The sequence below is a fragment of the Natrix helvetica genome (assembly GCF_964273705.1).
Source record: "Natrix helvetica genome assembly, chromosome: 9".
Taxonomy (NCBI): Eukaryota; Metazoa; Chordata; class Lepidosauria; order Squamata; family Natricidae; genus Natrix; species Natrix helvetica.
In genome coordinates this window covers 17614336-17635756 of record NC_138560.1, presented here as the reverse complement: position 1 = coordinate 17635756, position 21421 = coordinate 17614336, and the positions used below count along the sequence as shown (strand labels likewise).

At 44.3% G+C, this 21421-nt stretch overlaps 1 protein-coding gene across 1 annotated transcript; it reads right to left on the bottom strand.

Moving 5' to 3' along the window:
• Positions 1–3690: 3690 nt before the first annotated feature.
• FUCA1 (alpha-L-fucosidase 1) lies at positions 3691–19952 on the bottom strand. The gene is made up of 8 exons (XM_081961962.1): positions 19549–19952; positions 18051–18185; positions 17810–17947; positions 14237–14342; positions 11568–11768; positions 9325–9515; positions 6717–6816; positions 3691–5289 (listed from the first exon to the last, which is right to left on the bottom strand). The coding sequence occupies exons 1-8, from the start codon at positions 19917–19919 to the stop codon at positions 5149–5151; spliced, it is 1383 nt and encodes a 460-aa protein (XP_081818088.1). The 5' UTR covers positions 19920–19952; the 3' UTR covers positions 3691–5148.
• Positions 19953–21421: the final 1469 nt, after the last annotated feature.

Sequence of the window (21421 nt, the reverse complement as noted above, 5' to 3'; positions counted from 1 at the left end):
TGTAAATTCAAAGTCACTAACGAATGGTTGTAAGTCGAGGTCTATCTGTATTGCAGTTGTTAAGTGAGGTTTTTAAGCAAATCCAGCTTTCCCTCCTTAGCTTGTCAGAAGCTGGCTGGGAAGATCGCAAATGGGGATCACATGACCTGGGACGCAACACTCATCATAATCCAGGGGTGTCCAAACTTGGCAACTTTAAGACTTGTGGACTTCAACTCCCAGAATTCCCCAGCCAGCAGAGCTGGGAGTTGAAGTCCACAAGTCTTAAAGTTGCCAAGTTTGGACACCCCTGTCATAATCACATGACTCTTGCCAAGCGCCTGAATGTTATTGACGTAACCATGGAGAGGGCGTGTTGGTTTGCAAGTCTCTTTTTCAGTGCCGTAACTCTGAATGGTCACGAAATGAATGCTTGGAAGTTGAGTACCACCTGTATCGGGCTGACAGAAACTTTCCGCTCAGTCGTTGATGAAGAGTAAATTAAATAATTAAAACTGAGGCTAAAATAAGTTGGATTATTGACAGACTATATTCCCCTATCTTGTGAATGGACAGTTAATATGGAATAGAATAGAATAACGGAAGGGACCTTGGAGGTCTTCTAGTCCAACCCCCTGCTTAGGCAGGAAACCCTACACCACTTCAGACAAATGGATATCCAACATCTTCTTTAAAACTTCCAATGTTGGAGCATTCACAACTTCTGGAGGCAAGCTGTTCCACTGATTTGTGAAATGTGTTAAAACTTTTGGATTAATCGGTTGTTCCACTTATTAATTGTTCTGTCAGGAAATGTCTCCTCAGTTCTAAGTTGCTTCTCTCCTTCATTAGTTTCCACCCATTGCTTCTTGTTCTACCCTCAGGTGCCTTGGAGAATAGTTTGACTCTCTCTTCTTTGTGGCAACCCCTGAGATATTGGAACACTGCTATCATGTCTCCCCTAGTCCTTCTTTCTATTAAACTAGACATGCCCAATTCTTGCCAACCGTTCTTCCTATGTTTTAGTCTCCAGTCCCCTAATCCTCTTTGCTGCTCTTCTCTGCACTCTTTCTAGAGTTTCCGCATCTTTTTTTCTATCATGGCGACCCAAACTGGATGCAGTGTTCCAATTGCAGTTAAGTTACTTAAGAGGTTGCAGAAGCCAAACCTGAACTGTGATGCCCGTCTTTTGCCCTACCTTCTCTTGAGCAAACATTTTGGAAATATTAAGGTATGCACCAGATGAGATTGCCAGTTTCAACTTTGCCCCGAAAGAATTTGCTTTTATTCTGTGAGTTCAACTTCCCCCTTCTTTAAAAACTCTACTCAGAAGTGCAAGCCTATGTAGAATTTCTGTAATTACATTATCCTAAATTAAAAAGTTATTACAAGTATGGCTTAGGTACTAAGTTAATTGAGAAAGATTACCTTCGATTTTGATTCCTGAAAAGAGGATTAAAATGTAAGGACCTCTTTGTCTCCATTGTCTCTGCCAGTTATAACAATCCTCTCTTAAAAGATAAAATTTGGAGGGGGAGGTAAAATATTCGCGGTGGCACATATTTTCGTCTTGTCTTTCAACTAAATACAGTTAATTCTATTACACATGATTTAATGGAAAGTCAGGCAAAATTCGTCTTTCAGTTGAAAGGCAACTGAACTAGAGGTAACTTTACAAAAATGTGTGCTCCTGCAAAACAGTGTTTTAATACGATTCCCAAAAACATGCTAATGATCTGCCAAAAGTAATATCTCCACTCAAATTTGTTCCAAGGATTGCTGCACCATGAAGTGGGACCAATGCAAACATTTATATGTATTTCAATGTTTGTTCATTTTAAAAAAAACATTTAAAAGCTGATAAGGAAAAAAATAAAAAGGCACCATGATTGATATATTACAGAAATCTGTATTAGAATCATCTCTTGAAACCTTAACTTACAGCCACAACCGAGCCTAAAAATTTTATGTTGTTAACTGAGACATTTGTTAAGTGAATTTTGCCCTATTCTACAACATTTCTTGTCTCAGTTGTTAAGTGAATCTCTGCAGTTGATAAATTAGTAACCCAATTGTTAACTGAGTGTGGCTTCCCCATTCACTGCTTGTCAGGAGGTCGCAAAAGGTGATCGTACGACCTTGGGACCCTTCCACTGTCATAAATATGAACCAGTTGCAAACATCTGAATTCTGATCACGTGATCATGGGGATGCTGGAAAGGTTGTAACTCTGAAAAACAGTCATAAATCACTTTTTCAGTACTGTTGTAACATTGGTCACTAAACAAACTATTGTAAGTCGAGGACTACCTGTAGAGACTACATGTTGTTGTATCCCCACCTCTCCTTAATTTACCACCATTGATTTAATGCATGCATGCAAAAGGCTATTCTTTTTGGAAATTTGGTTCTAGCCTATTCGCCCACTTTCTCATTCTCTGTCTTATCTGACCATTGGTGAGACACGTTAATGGAATGGGAAGGGGATGTTCTCAGAATTGCAAAATGCCAGCCACACAATACTTAAAAGTTCTTTGTGTTGGCTAATTCGTTGCTCCGTTCCCTTCTCCTAATGTGGAGAGGTGAAAATATTCAACCCACTGCACCACACCTCTCTCGAGGCCATTATTTCTGGCAAAACTGTCTGCTATGAACCCAAGCCCAGCTTGATAGCTGTGGTCCTGGCCTCAAGAAAAATAGGAACTATAAAAACTGTCAAAAGAAGACCTGTTTGAGAGAGCATCAGGCCAGCTCCTTGATCCTTACCCTCTGGGTTACATTCATTTGCAAGGAAAAAAAATCAGTTTATTTGAAAAAGGGTATTATCGGATTTTTTGTCTCACAAGGCTCTCTCCTTACAGTCTCTAAATGAGAAACATCAGTTTAGACTCCACTGCTCGATCTTGGGACTAAAAACTTTTTCTTTCCCAAACAAGGATATGACTGGCTTGTATTTGGAAAACCAGAGCCATCCTTGAGGGATGGAACGGAAGTGTATTTCCTCTCCAATCTCCTTTATTAAAAACAGATTCAAAAGGGAAGGTGAGAAACAAAAGGAAGATTGAATGAGAAACCCGCGAGGGAAGTAGATTTTGTCATAATCAGGCTTGCAAAAATAATTGGCTGAAACCTATGGCTGAAAGGGGCCTAATGTGTTTCCCCAAGCAAAATAAGACAGGGTCTTATTTTCTTTTGACCCCCAAAATAAGCGCTTGGCCTTATTTTCAGGGAGGTCTTATTATTTCTGAGGTGCAGGAGGCCCCTTAACCTCGGCCCGCAGATCAGCTGATCCAGGAAGGGCCAGAAGTTCTGTCTCTGTTTCTGGCACGCTCTTGCCAGCCCTAGCGTCGCTGGGCCTGTCTTTCTTTTTGCGGCTGCCACTAAGAGAAGGGGCGCGGGAGCTAGGGATTGCAAGCCCATTCTGCGTGGATGGCAGGGGCATGTGGGGTGCATGGGGCATGTTCCCCTCCCCCCCCAGGAAATGGTGGGGACCGGCTGTGCATGCGGTTAAATATTTTCGGGGGAGGGCTTATTTTAGCGCATGGGCTCAAAAGCCCGATTAGGCTTATTATCCAGGGAGGGCTTATTTTGGGGGAAACAGGGTAGTAAATACGCAGTGGTTTCAATTGGATCTTTTGAGCTACCAAATCTTGCAAGAATGACCAACAAAAGACTAGAAAGTATAAGAAATGACTATATCTGTCGCCTCCATAGGTGGAACCAGTAGATTGGATTTTATTTGAAACATGTATCTTTCATGAAAACAAACACAGCATCAGAGTCCCTTCCAGGAGAGCCCTTTCCTTGCCCAATACTGAAATCCCGAAAACAAAACTGCGTGTCATAATACTCTGCTTTCCAAGAATGACATTATTTTCCTTCTCCTCAAGTCATTTCATCATTTCAGTACACCTGGCATATCGTTCTCTATTGCCCCATAATGGGATCTATTCTTAGTGGTTGGCTATTAGCAGTCCCAGGTCATTCTGTGTTCCCTTCGTCCCCTGCTTATTTTGAAGTGGAGCTTCTCTGTTCCCACCTCAATCAGAACTTCTTTGGATGCTTTTGAAGTCACCTTCTGAAGAAACCTCCTATAACATTTTTTTCAATCCAGGACTTATTGAGCAAAGTAGATTTGTGCTTCTAAGCCAGCTCCTAGGGAAAAAATGACAACTAAGGTCTTTTCCAAAAACTAAAACTAAGATCATGGCATCCGACCTTCTCAATTCCTGGCCAATCGATGGGGAAGAAATGGAGATAGTGACAGATTTTATTTTCCTGGGTTCCAAGATCACTGCAGATGGGAACTGCAGCCAAGAAATAAAAGACGCTTGCTCCTAGGGAGGAAAGCGATGGCAAATCTAGACAGCATACTAAAAAGCAGAGACATCACCCTGCCAACAAAAGTGCCTATAGTCAAGGCTATGGTTTTCCCAGTTGCAATGGGTGGCTGTAAAAGTTGGACCATAAGGAAGGTTGAGCGCCAAAGAATGGAGGCCTTTGAACTCTGGTGCTGGAGAAGACGCCTGCGAGTCCCTTGGACTACAAGGTGATCCAACCGGTCAGTCCTAGAGGAGATCAACCCTGACTGCTCTTTAGAAGGCCAGATCCTGCAGAGGAAACTCAAATACTTTGGCCACCTAATGAGAAGGAAGGACTCCCTGGAGAAGAGCCTCATGCTGGGAAGGATGGAGGGCAAAAGAAGACTGGGACGATGGAGTCACTGAAGCAGTCGGCATGAGGTTAAATGGACTCCAGAGGATGGTAGAGGATAGGAAGGCCTGGAGGAACGTTGTCCATGGGGTTGTGGTTGCAATCAGACATGACTTTGCAACTAGACAACAACAACAAAAGGCCTTTTCCACAGCCAGTTTTGTGCCAGAAAATATAATTCCCCTGAGACATCTTTCTTTCCATCGAAGCGAAGTTTCAAAGTATCATAATACTATTTTGGCTTTGTGCCTTATATCGAGGTTATCTCAAGCTGGATATCTTAATTTACAACCATCCTTTGAAAATGGTAAGCGCGAGGATGGCCAGCCTGCAAATGCTAAAGCATTCTTTAAGTGCAGCTTCTTTCAGATTTGTTCAGGCTCCCTTAATCACCAGGTTTAAGCATGAGATAAAAAGTACAGTCAATCATTCTGCGATTCCTTTCCAAATTTCCCGTCAGGATACTCCAAGTAGTTTCACGGTCCAGCCGTGCTCGAATGGGAGAAGCCAGCGGTTTTCTGAGGGCAACAAGACCTGCAATTCTTGTTGTGGTGAAGACTGCCATTTTAAAGGCTTGGAGAATCCCAACATGGTGATCTGCCAAGGATAAGAAACAAAAGGTAAAAAAAAAAAACTTCGTTCAGGTGAGCTCAGCTGCTAGAGACTCTATGCCAGGGGTGTCAAACTCAAGGTCTGGGGATCTAAGTCAATCATGTCTAACTTTTAACAACGGGGAGCTGCATTAGGATTTCTCTTCAACGGCAACAGCCATAAAACAGCATCTTTTTCTTTCCCAAGGACAGAACATAATCTAATTGTATCCCTCCATGGTATGTTAAGGTAAAGGTTCTCCTCGCACATATGTGCTAGTCGTTCCCGACTCTAGGGGGCAGTGCTAATATCCGTTTCAAAGCCGAAGAGCCAGCGCTGTCCGAAGACGTCTCCGTGGTCATGTGGCCGGTATGACTAAATGCCAAAGGAGTATGGAACGCTGTTCCTTCCCACCAAAGGTGGTCCCTATTTTTCTACTTGCATTTTTACGTGCTTTCGAACTGCTAGATTGGCAGAAGCTGGAAAAAGTAACGGGAGCTCACTCCATTATGCGTTGCTAGGGATTCGAACCGCTGAATTGCCGACCTTTCTGACCGACAAGCTCAGCGTCTTACCATTGAGCCACTGCATCCCTGGATGGTATGTTAGCATTACACAAATTAAAAATGACTGATCAAAAGGTACACCACAGTTACAACACAGAAGAACCACCAGACAAAACAATTTAACAAGGTGAATTCCGCAAGCTGCTCATTCAGTCATTTCATTTCCTGCCTATTACAGGAACAGTCTGGCATCCCTCCAGCTACAGTTGCCCTAGTAAGAGAGTTTCCTCTAATCGAGAAATTGGATTTTCAAGTTCTTACAGTAAACCATTTATTTTTAATTAGAAATCTTAGAATATGAATCTAAGATTTGTCAGATTTGGAGAATTTCAAGACTGCTTTCTTTCATATATATGCAGACTCTTTAAACTGCTTAGAGAGGGCTGTAGAGCACTGTAAAGCGGTATATAAATCTAAGTGCTATTGCTATTTGTTTTGTTGCAGACATTTCATTATCCAATTAGGTAACATCTTCAGTGCGATGCATTAAACAGTTGCAGATAGGTATTGTATTCATGTTGCAAAGTATTTTCTCCAAATTATTTTTGAAGTGTGGTATTCATTGGTTAAAACCAAAGTTTTATGTTCTGCTTTTTTTTGGGGGGGGGGGAATTATTTGCATTTATCAGCAACTGTTTTGGTTGGGGAGAATGTTGGGTTTGGGGGTATTTTGATGGTATTCATCTTGTTTCAGATACCCTGCACATTTGGCTTTCCTCTGTGCATAATTTATTGTTATGGGATACTTCTGTGTTGTTGTGGAAAAGAAATTGACCTAGTTTACAGAACAAATTAAGATTTCCCAAAACATCACAATGTGCTACTCTAGGTTATTTCCAAACCGGCTTTATTTTTCATGTTGCTTACTTGAGTACTTGCAGACACAACAGGTGATGAAAGAGTCAGCACACTGTCTTTTGGCCACACCAAGAAAATAGCATAGACTGCCGGTCCCTTTGAGGTGTACCTGGAGAGGAACACAAGGCACAAAAACACTTGGAATTGTGGTAAGCAACATGGAAATATTGAAACAGACAAGCCACGATCCACCTTGGAGATAACAGGCCCTTTTCATTTGTGCAACTCTTTCCCTTGATCACTTTGACTGAAGGTGAAGGCCAGAGCACTTAGCTTTTCTCACACGCCGGGGCTGGTCAGCCCTGTGTGATGAAACCCTCAGCCTCGCACACCCTCCAAACATGCAAATATTGCATTACAGTCCGTCCTTGTTTTTCAACTGCTGCCGTCAACAACATGGCAGGGGAACTGGCAAAACCTATGCAAAACTTTCCACAAACTGCCACTGCAGAGACAGGCTCTTCTAATCTTCTCTTTGTCTTGAGATAACCTCCAAAACTACCCTTGTTTATGACCATAACAGATAACAGATTAACAGAGTTGGAAGGGACCTTATAGGTCATCTAGTCCAAGTTCCCCCGCCCCCCTCAAGCAGGAGACCTTACACCATCTCTGACAAATAGCAGTCCAATCTCTTCTTGAAAGTCTCAAGTGATGAAGCTCCCACAACTTCTGGAGGCAACTTCTGTTCCATGGGTTGATTGGTCTCACTGTCAGAAAGTTCCTCCTTATTTCCAGGTTGAATCTCTCCTTGGTCAGTTTCCATCCATTATTCCTTGTCTGGCCTTTGGGTGCTTGGAAAATAGCTTGACCCCCTCCTCTCTGTGGCAGCCCCTCAAACATTGGAAGACTTCTATCATGTCTCCCCCTGGTCCTTCTCTTCACTAGACTAGCCATGCCCAGTTCCTGTAACTGTCCTTCATATGTTTTAGCCTCCAGTCCCTTAATCACCCTCGTTGCTCTTCTCTGCCCTTTTTCTAGAGTCTCAACATTTTTATAGTGTGGTGACCAAAACTGGATGCAGTACTCTAGGTGTGGTCTTACTAGGGCTTTATAGAGTGGTAATAGTACCTCCCTTGATCTTGATTGCATCCACGTGTCACTCCTTCACAGCTGGGCTAGAATCAGGGAGGTTTTCATACGATTTTAGGTTTCCGTTTAAAAGGAAGCCGGGAGGAAATCAGATTTTGTCTGTTTTTGTTAGGGTGTAACCAACAAGTTGGGTAGACAATATATTGCACAAGGCATGTTATGTATCTTTAAGAGAGGAGATCTGCTAATTAGTAGATTACAGCATTTAAATTGCAGCTGATGTTGTCTCTCTCTCTCTCTCTCTCTTGATTGATGTATGATAACTGCTGTCTAACTGTTACTACTGTTGCTACTACTTACTGTGTGTAAGTTATTTGCTACTTGTATCCAAGTTATCTTGGTGGTATTGGACTGTTTTTTCTGTGTATGACTTTTTGGCTGTGTTTATGGATTTTGCTATATTCTTCAAAAAGTAAAGTTTATTTTGTTACTTTACTATCCATTATTCAGTGTGGTTGCTTTATCTATCGCACGCTGCGTATACTTTACAGGGTTGCTCTGTTATAACCTCGACCTGGGGTTCATTGCTAGTGCTTAACCGCACTAGTACCACTAACAGTTTTACAGAATAAAAGCAATCCTACCATCTTTCTCTTACCTTCCACAGATCCATCAAAGCACTAGCAAATCAACTAAAATAAACAAAGCCTTAAGCTTAATTATCTTTGGACAAGGAGAGGGTACTAGGAGAGTCCTTTGAACAGCAGTTGCAAAAGGCTGTAATCTAGCCACGTCCTGTCACTAAAGTCCAAAGTAGCACAAAGCAGTAAAAGAGTCAATTTTGAAAACAAATATTCATAGACTGTGAACAGTAAAGGAGGGGAGGGGGCTCTAATGTTCAGTCAACTGAATTTACACTATTTATCTCTATTTAACCAGATTTTTTCCCCTGCATCTTCAAAGTGAAGCATCACATGTAGCCTTCTTGCAAAAGTTGCTGTCTACCACCTCAGTAAAAATAATACATGTTTAAACCTTAACTGGGAAGCTTGATGGCTATTCCTTCAGCTATTTTTCTGAATGTACCTGTTGTTGTTAGGTGCGAAGTTGTGTCTGACCCATCGCGGCCCCATGGACAACGTTCCTCCAGGCCTTCCTGTCCTCTACCAAAGTTGTAAAAATGGGGCAAAATTCATCTACTAACTGTCTCACTTAGCTCTGGAAATCTTGAGCTCCATTGTGGTCGTAAGTCGAGGACTACCTGCAATGCCAATTTTTTTGCTCATAGAAGTGTTAGAAACAATGCAATTCAACCTAAAAATAAGGAGGAACTTTCTGACAGTGAGAACAATCAACCAATGGAACGGAAGTTGCCTTTGGAAGTTGTGGGGGCTTCATCACTTGAGACTTTCAAGAAGAGATTGGACTGCCATTTGTCAGAAATGATGTAGGGTCTCCTGCTTGGGAGGGGGGTTGGACTAGATGACCTACAAGGTCCCTTCCAACTCTGTCATTCTGTTTTGTTCTGTTCAATGCAGCCGAGTGTCCGACAATGAGCATCCTATCTCAAACAACTTTGCCTTACCAGGTCTCCTCACTGCGGTTCTCCTTCTGCGTCCGCCAAGGCCTGGATTCATAGATGGCCTCCCCGTTCACCTTCAGCCACAAGCCAAGGGCCAGGAGCCTCTCCTGGAAAATTGGAGCAATCTGTCCTTCTTTGGTGGGCCCCACATTGAGAAGATAATTTCCCCCGTAACTGACAGTGTGCACCAGTTGCTGTGGCGAAAAGTAGAAAGGGAACGAAAATGTATTTTAAACCCTTTACAGCAGGGGTGTTCAAACTTGGGAACTTTAAGACTTGTGGACTTCAACTCCCAGAATTCCCCAGCCAGCAGAGCTGGCTGGGGAATTCTGGGAGTTGAAGTCCACAAGTCTTAAAGTTCCCAAGTTTGGACACCCCTGCTTTACAGCAACACTTTTAGTCTGGTGGCATTCCAGGCTTTTGAAAACATTGGGCATGCTGCCATGAAAGCATCTGCATAGCTCAGAACTTCTGCCAAGGTATTGAAATATGTACTGTATTTTTTGGAGTATAAGACGCACCAAGGTTTTCAAGAGGCAAATTAAAAAAAAAAGTTTTTGCACTCTGCAAACCTCCCATAAACGGCCCGTTTTTTGCAAAAATGGGCCTGTTCCCCCCCCCAAAAAGGCATGAGTAAACTTTAGGGGGCTTGCATAGTGCTCCTGGGGGGTGGCCCCCCCAAAACGAGCAAAAAATGGTCCATTTTTCGTGAAAAAGGGCGTTTTTTGTCAAATAAATTGCATGCATAACCTTTAGGCGGCTTATAGAGTACTTTTGGGAGCTAGGGGGGCAAAATTGAGCAAAAAACAGCCTGTTTTTCACTCATTTCTGCCTTCCCAAGACCCCAGCTCTCTGAAAGCCTCCTAAAGACTATGCACATCCATTTTGGTGAAGGGGCGGGGTTTCAGAAAGCAAAATAATGCTGTATTCAGTGTATAAGACGCATTGTTTTTCAGCCTCTTTTTTGAGGGAGAAAGGTACGTCTTATACTCCAAAAAATACGGTGTATTTATTGATTGATTGGGAAATTAATAGTGAGGTGGCTTGCTTCCATCCCCTCATATTCCTAAAATCTTTCATCCCAGATTGTCTTTGCGGACGGGAGGTGGGGAGAATGAGTATAGCATGGGGAGGGGGAAGTAGAGTTTTAAAGACTGGGAAGGAGCCTCCCATCAGCCATATTTTCTAAGAAAGCCAGTGAATGCTCTGTATGGAATTAGAGGTCTAGGACAGTGGGGGCTAACCTTCTCGGCACCAAGCACTGAAAACTGGAGCAGGTGCGCATGCGCCGGAGTGCCAGAACCTGGAAGAGAGAAAGTGGTCGGTGCGCATGCACACAGCAGCTAGCTGCTCTTCTGGGTTCCATCGTGCGCCTGCGCACCAGCCAGCTGCTCTTTTCTGGGTTCTGGCATGCGTGTATGCGCCGGAATCTGGAAGTGCAGCTGGCCACCAGGCTAAAGCCTGTTATCTCAGAGCTTGTAGCATCAGTTAGAAAGCTGATCAATACTGAAGTCTAAATTATATTCAGGCACGTCTTCTTGGGCACATGATGCTCCAAAATGCCCTCTACATTATTGCCAGTGTAAGGAAACGAAAGGGGCCTATTAATTGAATGGAAAGTAGCGAAGACTAGCTGGCCAGTGTGCATGACGGAATCTGGAAGAGGTGTTGGCAATGTTGCATGTGCCCACAGAGAGAGCTCTGCATGCCACCTCTGACACACGTGACGTAGGTTCCCCATCATGGGTGTAGTACAAAGTAATACTTGGGTTTGTTTGTTTGTTTGCTCCTCGGTTATTTATTTTTATTACAAAAGTAAATTCTTCCAATAGCATCAGGAGTCTTCTACAGGAAACAAAACGGTAAATCAAGACATACAGGGGACCTGGTGGATGCCAAAGTGCCTACAAGGTAGTCCTTGACTTATGACAATAATTGAGCACTGAATTACGGCTGTATGTCATGCTGCTCATTAAGCAGATCATCAACTGACTCGATTTTAGGACATTTTGAGTGGTGGCCATGAAACGAATGTGGCGGTCATTAAGTGAACCCATTGCAGAGGTAGCAACTTACAGAAGGGAACCTTTACCTTGCTAACTTATCAAAGAAATTTTGGGTCATAAGTTGAGGACTACCTGTAAGTCTAAGAGTGTTAATGGCATTGTTGCAGCTCCAGCAACTCTTTGTAGGTTCCAGCGAACTGGGCATCCCCACAGCTTCCGCTTATCCTTCCCGGGGCTTACCTGAATAATGGTGAACTCATTCATGACTTCAAAAACTTGCATGTTGCTGCGATATCCCCATGACCTTATGTCAAGAGAGCTGCACATCTCCCACTTGTGGTCTAGAAGAGAGCTGGGCTCGAATTTATCCTGGCAGTTGTAGTAGCCCCCATGTTTGCAGGAGCAATTGATGCCCCATCGATCGTTCACCACCACGGTATCCTGGAGAGAGAAATCCAGAAGGAACCTTGGAAGTTGGTGGGTTGCATTGCTGTCTTTTAAGAGTAAAGCTAAAGGCTTTGGGGGCAGCCCTTGCCAGAAACCTCCAAAGTGGGCTGACTCACACAATGTTACTCCGTCTGAGCTCTTCGACTGTGGATAGATCCGTCCAAATCAAGGGAAAGCATCCCTTGGGATAGGAAGGAAGCGTCTTGCAAATATCAATCAATTGCAATTCTCAGCAGCCCCAGTCAGCCTGGTTAGGGATTCTGAAAATCCCAGCTCATCTACATTATTTTTTTCTCAATCTTAGCAACTTTAAGAGGGGGCGGACAGAAATGCTGGCTGGGGAATTCTGGGAATCGAAAGCCACAATCTTAGAGTTGCCAAGGTTGAAAAAACACTGATCTACTTCTTGAGGGTTACAGGATGCCTAGCCCAGAATCTCTGTTTTCAAATTTGTGTCAGAAGGCAAAGGTTAGGGATGGTTTGTAGCTATCCATCCTTTCAGTGGGACGCGGTGGCTCAGTGGCTAAGACGGAGAGCTTATCGATTGGAAGGTCGGCAGTTCAGTGGTTCAAATCCCTAGCACTGCGTAACGGAGTGAGCTTGTCCCAGCTTCTGCCAACCTAGCAGTTCGAAAGCATGTAAAAAAGGGAAGTAGAAAAATAGGGACCACCTTTGGTGGGAAGGTAACAGCGTTCCGTGCGCCTTGGGCGTTTAGTCATGCCGGCCACATGACCACGGAGACGTCTTCGGACAGCGCTGGCTCTTTGGCTTTGAAACGGAGATGAGCACTGCCCCCTAGAGTCGGGAACGACTAGCACATATATACGAGGGGAATTTTTATCCATCCCTTCACAGAGGTAGCAACTTACAGAAGGGAAAGTAAAAGGATGTCTACAAAACAAAGAACATGCTTTATTTTGATCCAAGAACAAAACAAATCTAGTGAAAGTGTTTTCTGTACATGGGGGCGCATGTGCTATACCTAGCCAGACAAAAGCCTTTGAAGCAGGGAATATAGTTACTTTAATGCTGCAAAGTTGGTGCTCGATTGTACCAATTCACTTGGCAAGGCACCCATTTTAAATAGAATGCATAGCTCTAATTAACAAATACTACAAATAATTTATCTTGCCGAGATACCAAGAATTGCTGCAGGCTAACTTAGGTGACTTGTCTTAGACACAATTAGTTCTGCATGCTAATGTTAATCATGCAGATTAACTCAGATTTCCTCTGCTCTCCTATCTAAATATTAAGCCTTACTATAATATATCTCCAAAGAGCCTCATGATTTGACTGAGAGCAGGCACAAGAATAGGCCAACTGGTGCAACGCCTCCAGGCTGCACTTCAAGGTTGGTTCTTGATGCTGTTGGCACCGCCCATCGCTCTCCTCTACAGTCTTAAACTTTCTACACATGGCGTTGGAACTACTAAGCGTAGCTAGGTTCTCTCCACATTTCTTTGTAATATGTAGGATAGGAATTTTTTGCATTTCTTATTTCCCGAGGTGCCCAAGCCAGTGGTGGGATTCAAATTTTTTTTTACTATTGGTTCTGTGGGTGTGGCTTGATTGGTGTGGCATGGCTTGGTGGGCATGGCAGGGGAAGGATACTGTAAAATCTCCATTCACTCTCCACGTCAAGGCAGGGATACTGTAAAATCTCCATTCTCACCCCACTCCAGGGGAAGGTTACTGTAATTCCCTCCCGATCAGCTGGGACTCGGGAGGCAGAGAATAGATGGGGGCGGGGCCAGCCAGAGGTGGCATTTACTGGTTCTCCGAACTACTGAAAATTTCAGCTACTGGTTCTCCAGAACTGGTCAGAACCTATTGAATATCACCTCTGTCCCAACCTATAAACCCTCCAGTGACACCAGGTTACCTCTCCCCGCAGGGCCAGGAAAACGAGGCCAAAGTTTCGTTTCGGATGTAACCAGGTGCAAAGGACCCAAGTATCAGAAGTCATTTTAATGGATCCTGTTAGGGATGTAACCCTAGGCTTGGCTTGGCAATGTATATAAGCTATGATTACTTTACTGTCACTTTAAATGCTTAAGAGATGTAATTGGTTTGTTACCTCAAGCAGCCATAAGAGGGAGCCAGAATGGCTGTTAGCTCTCTCTGTTTTGTTAGATGCTGGTCGGTGTATTTTGAGGTATTGTGGTTTGCTACTGTTTAGCTATACTTTGTGTGTTAGACTGACTATTTTGATAACTGAATTACTGAACCATGTATGACTTGGACTGTTAACCGGACTCTGAATACCTCTATATTTCTACATAGTAAACTATTATATTTTTATACTATTCAGTGTCTATGTTGGTTTGTGCGTGTTATTCCACATCACTCTCATTACGCTTCTCTGCATACTCGCTCTCCTAACGGGGAGCTTAATTATTTCTTAGTTTAAGCAAACAGGAGAAGAGCCTCCAGATCTAAACAGCTGCAAGGGCAGATACCTTTACTGGGCTATCATTGTATAGCCAGGCAAGGAAGGAAGTTGAATTCCAATACGTATCTGGAGCTTCCCAATCGCCATCCGACCAAATAAGGTCCGGCTTATACCTAAACAGACAAGTGATAAAATCAAAAGATTTTAACGGCTGCGTTCTTGACTTATGACCACAATTTCTGATGATAGGTGAGAGATTTGTTAAATGATTTTTGCCCCATTTTATGGCAGTTGTTAAATTACTAACACAGTTGCTAAGTGAATCTGGCTTCTTTGTTGATGGGTTGCAAAAGGTGATCACATGACCCGGTATGCTGCAACCGTCAGAAATACGAGCTCGTTGCCGAGCGGCCAAATTTTGATCATGTGACCATGGGGATGCTGCCATGAATGTGAGTGTGAAAAATGATCGTGTCACTTTTTCAGTGCTATTGTAACTTCAACACACTGTTGAGGACTACCTGTTTTGGATTGTGAGAGGAGAAAAATATCCACTGGAAAGTTGCAGATAATAGGCCTAGGAGTGAGCTTGCAGGCCTCACTGAACCAAAGTTTTAAACTAACATACCGTATTTTTTGGAGTATAAGACGCCATGGAGTATAAGACGCACAAAGGTTTTGAAGACAAATTTTTTTAAAAAGTAGTTAGGTAGATAGAGGGATAGAGAGGGAGAGAAAGAGAGAGAAATACAGTAGGTAGGTAGGGAGAGAGAGTAGTTAGATAAGTAGGTAGGTAGATAAAGGGATAGAGAGAGAGAGAAATACAGTAAATAGGTAGGGAGAGAGAGTAGGTAGGTAGGTAGATGTTTCCAGGTGTATTTATCCATGTGTTGGAGAAGGATATAGCTGACAATCTGCAGCACCTAAGACTTTATTTCTGCTGGCATAGCACTTGATCAGTCTAATTCTCATCAATCAAAGAGCTTTGCAAAAGAAAAAAAAAGTTTTTGCACTCTGTAAACCTCACAAAAATGACCCGTTTTTCATGAAAACTGGTCCGTTTTCCCCCCCAAAAAAGGCATGAATAGTCTTGGGGGGGCTTGCAGGGTGCTCGGGGGGGGGGGGGGGGGAACGAGCAAAAAACCATGCCATTTTTTGCAAAAACAGGCTCGTTTTTTTGTCAAAAAAATTGCATGCATAGCCTTATGGAGGCTTATAGACTGCTGCTGGGGGCAAAAAACGGCCCGTTTTTTTCTCATTTTTGCCCCCAGGAACTCTCTGCAAGCCTCCATTTTGGTGAAGGGGCGGGGCTTCGGGAGGCAAAAAAATGCTGTATTCAATGTATAAGACGCACCCAGGTTTTCAGCCTCTTTTTTGAGGAGAAAAGGTGCATCCTATACTCTGAAAAATACGGTAATTGCAAAATGTACTGGAGTAATATTTCTAATGTGCTAACTTGTGTCTGCATTTTCTACAAAGTTTGTACTTTATATGGATGTATTTAGAGCAGGAAGAATGATAAGGTGGGGAATGAGGAACTGAAGGAAACAAGTGTCTGAGAACGTCAAATGTACACGGGTGTTTGCAGAGAGTGACGGTCAGTGACAGTCAGTAAGAAAGCAAGACAGAACAAGGAAGGAAGTTGTGAAATGTGTGCAGAAAAGTATAAAAAGAATGTCTTGGGAAGAGTTTAGGGCCGCTGGCCGTAGCTAATCCTTACAATACAATACAATAGTAGAGTTGGAAGGGACCTTGGAGGTCTTCTAGTCCAACCCCCTGCCTAGGCAGGAAACCCTACGCCATTTCAGACAAATAGCTGTCCAACATCTTCTTAAAGACTTCCAGTGTTGGGGCATTCACAACTTCTGGAGGCAAGCTGTTCCACTGATTAATTGTTCTCACTGTCAAGAAATTTCTCCTCAGTTCTAAGTTGAGGAGAAATTTCTGGACTTCTTGCTGGACTCAGCTAAGTCAGTGGAGCTTATTGCAATAAGTTGCTAATCTAAGTAATGCTATGTTTACTCCTCATGTTCAAAATTGCTCATGAAACAATAAACCTCTGATCCTAAAGTAAGATTTATTACTTGTGGTTGCTTGTGGTTTCCCTGTTTTTTATAGGGATATTTTTATGACTGATCATCCTGCCAAGATTAGTCTTCTCCATGACGACTTTGTAATTAATTAATGAAATAGAACCGTTTATATTTGTACATTATATAATATTTATACATTATATATGTGCACAGTATTTAATATTTGCACATTATATATTATATGTGTACATTATATGTACAAGAACTTCTAGTTTAGAAACTGCCTCAACCCTTCTCTCTCAAGCTCTAAAAATCCAAAATAAGAAACTGAAGGGAATCGTTCTCACCTCCCAAAGGAGCAAAGCATATGGTGAAGGTTAAGGCAGCAATCCATGGAACACTTATTTAGGAATAGCAAAACTAGCTCTACTTTTTGAGAAAGCATTTCTAGAGCAGAGCTGATAGAGGAGAGGAAGAAGGACTGGGGTTTGTAAATTTTCTCAGCCTAGAGGATTGCCATCCATCTAGACCAGGAGTGTCCAAAGTTGAGAACGTTAAGACTTGTGGACTTCAACTCCCAGAAATCCCCAGCCAGCCATGCTGGCTGGGGAATTCTGGGAATTGAAGTCCACAAGTCTTAAAGTTCTCAACTTTGGACACCCCTGATCTACACAGTCCAAAATTTTTGGCTTGTTCAGGCTTGCAGTTTAGCTCCTGGACACTTTGTTAGTAGACTAGGTAAAATCTTCAGCGAGATTTTGGGTGAGCTGTTTCACCCAACTTCCATTTATACATGTCTTGTGCGTTGTTGTGGTCAGTGGGTAGCGTGACTGGTTGTTTGCGTGGCGTGAAATTCAGCTGGTGAGGTGGTTGGTTCTGTCATCGATTGGTTGTATGGATGGTCCGGTTTCATATAGGTTCCTATGCTGGTTCTAAATCAATGTTTATTGATGGATCCATTTGTAGAGTAACCGGCTTCAATGAATTTGTGTGCATGATGGGTTTTGGCGTGGCCGACTTTGGCTTTGTCCCAATCAAACTGGTGGTGCTCATTGTCGATGTGGCTGGAGATGAGGGACGTCTGGTCATGCCGCTTGACTGCCAGTTGGTGTAGATGAATTCAAATAACAAGTCACATGGCCAACTGACCACAACAACATACAAGACCCATATCCATGATGGCAAACCTATGGCACGCCTAACCATATTTGCCAGCACGGCAGCCCTATGCGCCGGCCAGCTGGTTTTTGGCCTTCTGGAGGGCTGGGGAAAGCTGTTTTTGCCCTCCCCAGGCTCCAGGAAAGCCTCCAGAGCCTAGAGAGGGCAAAAAAACAGGCCCAATGGGCCAACCGGAAGTTTGTTTCCGAACTTCTGGTTGGGCCCGTGGGGCCGTTTTTTGCCCTCTGCAGGCTTCAAGAAAGCCTCTGGAGCCTGGGGAGGGTGAACCCCCACCCGGGGGGTGGGAGGTGCGGCGGCCTGCATGCATATGCGCAGGTGTGTGTATGTGTGTTATGCATGCATCACTGACATATAACAGAAGAGGAATCTACAACCTGAGTTACGAATATTCTCTACTATTTCACAGTCCAAAAATATTCAGCTCTTACCTTAAAACAAGTTCATAGAGTTCTGGAAGTGTCTTCTCAGAGACAAAAAACTGGCTCTTGAAGCTATTTTTTTTGTCCAGTAAATACAATGGATGAAACCATTCAAAAAGGGAATGATATAGTCCAAAGGATATGTTTCTAAGATTAAACAAACAAAAAAATAGTTAGTAGCTGATTAGTAAATCTGCTTTTTTTCCTGCATCTTCCTGACTCCCCCCCCCCTTTAAAATCAGACAGCTACCTTTTTCGGACAGCCTCCCCCAATTCACCAACCAGGTCACGGTGGGGACCAGTATCCACTGAATTCCAATTCCAGGATGCTTCCGACCCCCAGTTGGTGAAGCCTTCATGATGCTTAGAGGTAAACACCACATACCTGTAGGAACCAAAGACAAAGCATTAGAAGGAACTTCATCCTCTTTTGACATTTCACCAAGGTTTAGCATTTATAAGGTGAATGTGGGAAAAGAAGTAAGTTAAAACGTGAATATGATTAAGGATATACCAAAAATATGGAATGTTGAGGGTTTTTAGCCTGGTGTATTCCACCCTATTGAGTTACACCAGATGTAGAGACCTTTGCAAAACCTTATTCTGTACAGAATCATTGATGCTTGGGAATAGATATTATTTTATGGCTATTATATCATTATACCTGTCCTGTTGGAACATTCTGATGCAGGAGGTGAGATCTGCCTGCATCCTTCTGCCATTCCAGAAAGACCTTAAAATATCCTGGTTTTGCTAGCTGGCTTGGGGCAGTGATGGGGATATTGGAATGCTTTCCAGTCTTATAGCTTTTTCTCTACTAGCGTTTGTAGGAATCTGAAATTAACCTTTTCTGTATCTCTGTCTCATTGTTCTGACGGCTTTCTCTCATTGCATGTCCTGCTGGTTTAACAATTTCCTTGCAATTTTGTTTTCATGTATTTTTACTACCTATCACCTTTATATATAATCTGTTTGTTTCCCCGAGACTGGTGGGGTCGCCCTCCCTCTCTCTTGGGTAAGCTAGCTGTATCGAGCCTGGGAACACAGCCTATGTTTGTTGTTGTTCTTGTTAATTGCAAAGTCGTGTCCAACCCATCGCGACCCCATGCACAACGTTCCTCCAGGCCTTCCTGTCCTCTACCGTCCTCTGGAGTCCATTGAAGCTCACGCCGACTGCTTCGGTGACTCCATCCAGTCATCTTAATTCTCTGTCGTCCCCTTCTTTTGCCCTCAGTCTTTCCCAGCATCAGGTTCTTCTCCAATGAGTCCTTCCTTCTCATTAGGTGGCCAAAGTATTGGAGTTTCCTCTTCAGGATCTGGCCTTCTAAAGAGCAGCCAGGGTTGATCTCCTCTAGGACTGACGGTTGGATGACCTTGCAATCCAAGGGACTCGCAGGAGTCTTCTCCAGCACCAGAGTTCAAAGGCCAACATTTCCTCAAACATCCTATGTTCAATAGGCTATGTTATTGGTTGCTCTTGTTCTTTTTTCATTGGGACTTTGAAGTCTTATTTTTAGACCAGAAACATCTGGTCTTATTTTTAGACCAGAAACATCTGGTCTAAATATAACAACAACAACAATAAGCAACAGCAGCGATATCGACTCTGCGGCAGGCGTTGGGATGGTTCCCTCTCCTATCCCTCAGCCCCCCGAGGATCCCGCGGCCGGGAATGATGGGAGGTGGGATCCGGCTCGGGGCAGGCACGGCTACTACCCCAGGGGCTGGCGGGGGGGGAGGGGGCTGACCTGGCCCCGGCGTCCTGGAAGAGCTGCGCCCACTCCTCCGGCTGGAAGTCGACGGCGGAGAAGCGCGGGGCGAAGTCGGCGTAGGTGGTGCCCGGAGGGAAGTGACGGCGGACGAAGCTCTCGTAGCCGGGCTGGAGCTCGCCCTTCCAGTGCCACCAGAACCACTCCGAGCCCCAGGCGGGCACCGAGAAGACCCCCCAGTGCACGAAGATCCCGACCTTGGCCGCGTCGAACCAGCCCGGTAGCGGCCGCGCATCCAGGCTGGGCCAGTCGGGGGAGTAGCGCGGCCCCGCGGAGCTCCGCGTTAAAGCCCCACGGAACGAGAAGAAGAGCAGAAGCAGCAGCAGCAGCCGAAGCCCCTCGGCAGCCATCGCGCCCGCTCGGATGCCACGCCCACCGCCATTAGCCGCTGCCTGGCCAATGGGAGGGCGACTGAGCGGGCGGAGAGGGAGGGGGGCGCCGGGGAGGAGCATGTGATGCAGCTGCGGGCTGGGCCTTTCCCACGCCCCTTTTTTCTTTTCGCAATGGCAAATGCAGCTGAACAGAGTTGGAAAGGGACCTTGTAGGTCATCTAGTCCAACCCCCCCAAAGCAGGAGACCCTACCCCAAGGGTGTCCAAACTTGGGAACTTTAAGACTTGTGGACTTCAACTCACAGAATATAATATAGTCTTGGGAAAATTTCATGGCAAAAATTAAACCCCATTTATGAAAGCGTATGGGGAGACGGTGTGGGGGCCGAGAGATATTAGAAGGAGATTCCGTTAGATCAGGAGTGTCCAAACTTGGGAACTTTAAGACCATGCTGGCTGGCGAATTCTGGGAGTTGAAGTCCACAAGTCTTAAAAGTTCCCAAGTTTGGGGACCCCTGCCCTACGCCATTTCTGACAGGTGGCAGTCCAGTCTCTTCTTGAAAGCCTCCAGGGATGAAGCTCCCACGACTTCCAAAGGCAACCTCTGTACGAACACAGTTGGAAAGGGACCTTGTAGGTCATCTAGTTCAACCCCCCTCCCAAGCAGGAGACCCTATACCATTTCTGACACATGGCAGTCCAGCCTCTTCTTCAAAGCCTCCAGGGATAAAGCTCCCACCACTTCTGAACACAACTTCTGCATAGATGAACAGAGTTGGAAAGGGACCTTAGAGGTCATCTAGTTCAACCCCCCACTCAAGCAGGAGACCCTATATCATTTCTGACAGATGGCAGTCCAGTCTCTTCTTGCAAGCTTCCAGGGATGAATCTCCCACCACTTCTGAAGGCGAGCTAGCTGTTCCATTGGGTAACTGTGAGGACTGGTTGTAAATTACGTTTTTCAGTCTCATCATTGTAATTTTGAATGGCCACTAAATGGATGGTTGTAAATCAAGGACTACTACCTGTACTTAATAGAGGACATCAGACAACCTTTGGCACGGGGTGGGTGGGTGGGCTCAATCACCAACCCCAAACCATTTTTTTTCAATTATAGGAAGACACTACAGAGTTTAAGTACCAAATGAGGGTGGCAGCCTTCCACATTTTGTCGTTCCACAATTACGTTACTCATCCCAAATGTTCTACGTAGAAGCTTCCTCCTCTTCTTTTTTTAAAAGCCCGCATCTTCCAAATTCTGCCTAGAACTTCCAAGGTTTCCAAGGAAATAAGGCATTTGGGAAAAAGCTATTCCTGTGTGGCGATCAGTCAATACTGTCCCCAAAAGTGCTTTTTTCAAAAGGCAATTGGACTTTCAGTCTGTCCCTTGAAGACGTTTTGCTTCTCATCCAAGAAGCCGCTTCCGCGATTCCTAAATGGCCCAGCAAAGTAGGCCATGCTCAGGGTGCCTCTGAAGTAGAATCTGCTCCTCTCCGAGGCTGCAGCATGAGGAGCAGAATG

Coding starts and splice junctions, on each gene's coding strand:
- FUCA1 (XM_081961962.1), bottom strand. CDS start 19,919: ATGGCTGCCGAGGGGCTTCGGCTGCTGCTGCTGCTTCTGCTCTTCTTC. Junction 18,186..19,548: donor TTCCAGGACGCCGGGGCCAG/GTCAGCCCCCTC, acceptor TGGTTCCTACAG/GTATGTGGTGTTTACCTCTA. Junction 9,516..11,567: donor ATGAGTTCACCATTATTCAG/GTAAGCCCCGGG, acceptor TTTTCGCCACAG/CAACTGGTGCACACTGTCAG.